Below are 2,209 nucleotides of genomic sequence, written 5' to 3' on the forward strand. Positions count from 1 at the left end.
GATGCCGCCATGAGTTGCGTAGCTGGACTTGAACCCGAAATGAACGACGTGACTCCGTTTTATCAACGGTATAGCTGTGATTTAGTAGCAGAGGAACAGCTCACATGTTTTCAACCTGAACAGTTTATTTGCCTCGCTTTGGTGGGTTCCTGGCATACTACACAGTTGAAATCGTGGGTTGGAGATGGAGGTTAGGCTCCAAAACCAGCTGTAGTTCACACAATTTGCCTTTTGTCGGTTCTGCTAAAGACCATTAACAATAACGTATTTTATTGATTGGGCATTAAATTAATTATAAACCTTACATATCGACTGGACTCCACTTAACCCTTTCGCGAACGAAAACTCTTGACCTGACTATATTACAGTTTAAAGGTCAAGTCATTAGGCCATCAAAGTAGTACCGTAGTTTTTGAAAGGGGGGATATTGTTTAATTATACGCTTTATTACGAACGCAATTGCTCACACCATATAGTGTTGGGCCGTATCTATCACAAAGCAATACATCCATAATACGCGAAAATCTCACTTTATTGCGCGTGTGGATAAATTCTCGTGCGAATAGTTCATTATTGTATTAATAGGTACACGAATCGTAGTGCAGTTGCTGCAGCGAAGCACCTTGTCGTAGGGTCGAGATACACAATGAGATGTGGACGGGTGCGTCCGTATCCAAGGTTACGGTACTTAAATATGATACCAAAATATGGATACAAGTGATGGTGAGTTTACGGGACGATAATAGTGAATACTGTACCATCAACACGGCCAGTTAGGATGCACACGACTTTGGCACGCTAGCCAATATGAACTTCTGATTGGTTGAAAATGAGGTGTATGGCTTGACATGGGGAACGGGGAGTCGCACAATTTGAACCAAACAGCCGAGGCTGGGCTCCATTTAAGATAAATACAGTAACAATTAAGAAAAAAGTGCATAATATAACGATTGACGTTGGAACTAATCACTCTCCTAACAGAAATTGGGTACAAGTACCCTTATAATGTCGCACTGGTATGGGGATTGAGCAAACGCGTTCAATGGTCATTGCATAATCTAATCTACCTATCGTGCCTAGATAATCGTCCAACGGGCCCCAGGTTGGGTCAGTGGCGAGTCATATTTTTACTGGACGGTGTCGCTATCATTCTTCAATTTTCTCTTGAAGAGGAAAACTACCCTCACCTTGTCCAAGAAACCGCACTAGTTTTCCAAATCGGTCGAAGACATGCGTCCATCTTACACTATTTTCACGGTCGTGGTCGCCATGCTCTTTGCAAGTTCCAACGCTGTCATGACCAGCCGTCGTGACCAAGTCAAGCTCTCCGGAGTTGGTTCACCTGACCACGTTCAGTCCACGGAGACAAACACGGACATCAACCGGTTTCTGAGAAGTGTCGATGACCAGGAAGATAATGAAGACAGCGAAGACAGTGAAGAGAGAGGATTCGAGAAATATTTCAAAATGTGGCACAAAAATGGAATGACCTCTGCTGCCATCAAGGACGACCTTGGCATTGCCGGTCTCAAGTTTCGATATGGAAAGGGGTCCGCCAAACTTAAAGCGAGGGAGGAGTATCAAAAGTGGAAGGGTTACAAGGAGTATCTGAAGGAAAACCCGCTGCCCTAACAGCAATTAACAGGCATGCTTCTTTCGAGCTGAGGTAACGGAATGAATGGAACCGACATTTCTTCTCAACAGTAAAGTTTGCTCTACTTTCGGGGTTACGTAGTTCTGTTTGTTTGTTTGTTTTTTTTTTTTTTGAAAAAATCGAAGTGATGAGATGGTTCTCTTGCTCAATTTCAGTTTCTAGAGTTGAGAGATACATCCTATGCTAATAGTCCGTCCTGATTGCCTCGGAATGTCCACAATACAACGTTATGCTTTTAATGAGAAAGAAGAAAAAGAAGATTGATCCTTCAAGCTTTCGATATGAAATACTTATACATTCAACTTGTTTATGAGAGTTCGTACCACCGCTGACTCAGCTCAAGGTTGTAGTGGTAAAGTGGTCATCTACTTATGGTTTTGAACTTATAGACTCCTGAATTCGCTAGGGAAGTCCGGTGATGCCGGGGATGTAAGGACCTGAAATTAGGAGGAGGAACTTAAAACTTCTTGATGGTGCTTGGATATCGTGGATACTCTCATTCAGCTCAAGGATTTCTCAACCGTACGATGCAACTATCTTATATCACAAAGACTA

General features: G+C 42.7%; 1 protein-coding gene across 1 annotated transcript; it reads left to right on the forward strand.

The window, feature by feature from the left end:
• Nucleotides 1-1,261: 1,261 nt before the first annotated feature.
• PPTG_10009 (hypothetical protein) lies at nt 1,262-1,712 on the forward strand. The gene has a single exon (XM_008905257.1). It carries the CDS (start codon nt 1,270-1,272, stop codon nt 1,630-1,632), a length of 363 nt encoding a protein of 120 aa, XP_008903505.1. The 5' UTR covers nt 1,262-1,269; the 3' UTR covers nt 1,633-1,712.
• Nucleotides 1,713-2,209: the final 497 nt, after the last annotated feature.

This window comes from Phytophthora parasitica (genome assembly GCF_000247585.1).
Source record: "Phytophthora parasitica INRA-310 unplaced genomic scaffold supercont2.20, whole genome shotgun sequence".
Lineage (NCBI taxonomy): Eukaryota > Oomycota > Peronosporomycetes > Peronosporales > Peronosporaceae > Phytophthora > Phytophthora nicotianae.

Excerpts from the sequence above, each read along its gene's own strand:
- PPTG_10009 (XM_008905257.1), top strand. The coding sequence starts at position 1,270 with ATGCTCTTTGCAAGTTCCAACGCTGTCATGACCAGCCGTCGTGACCAA.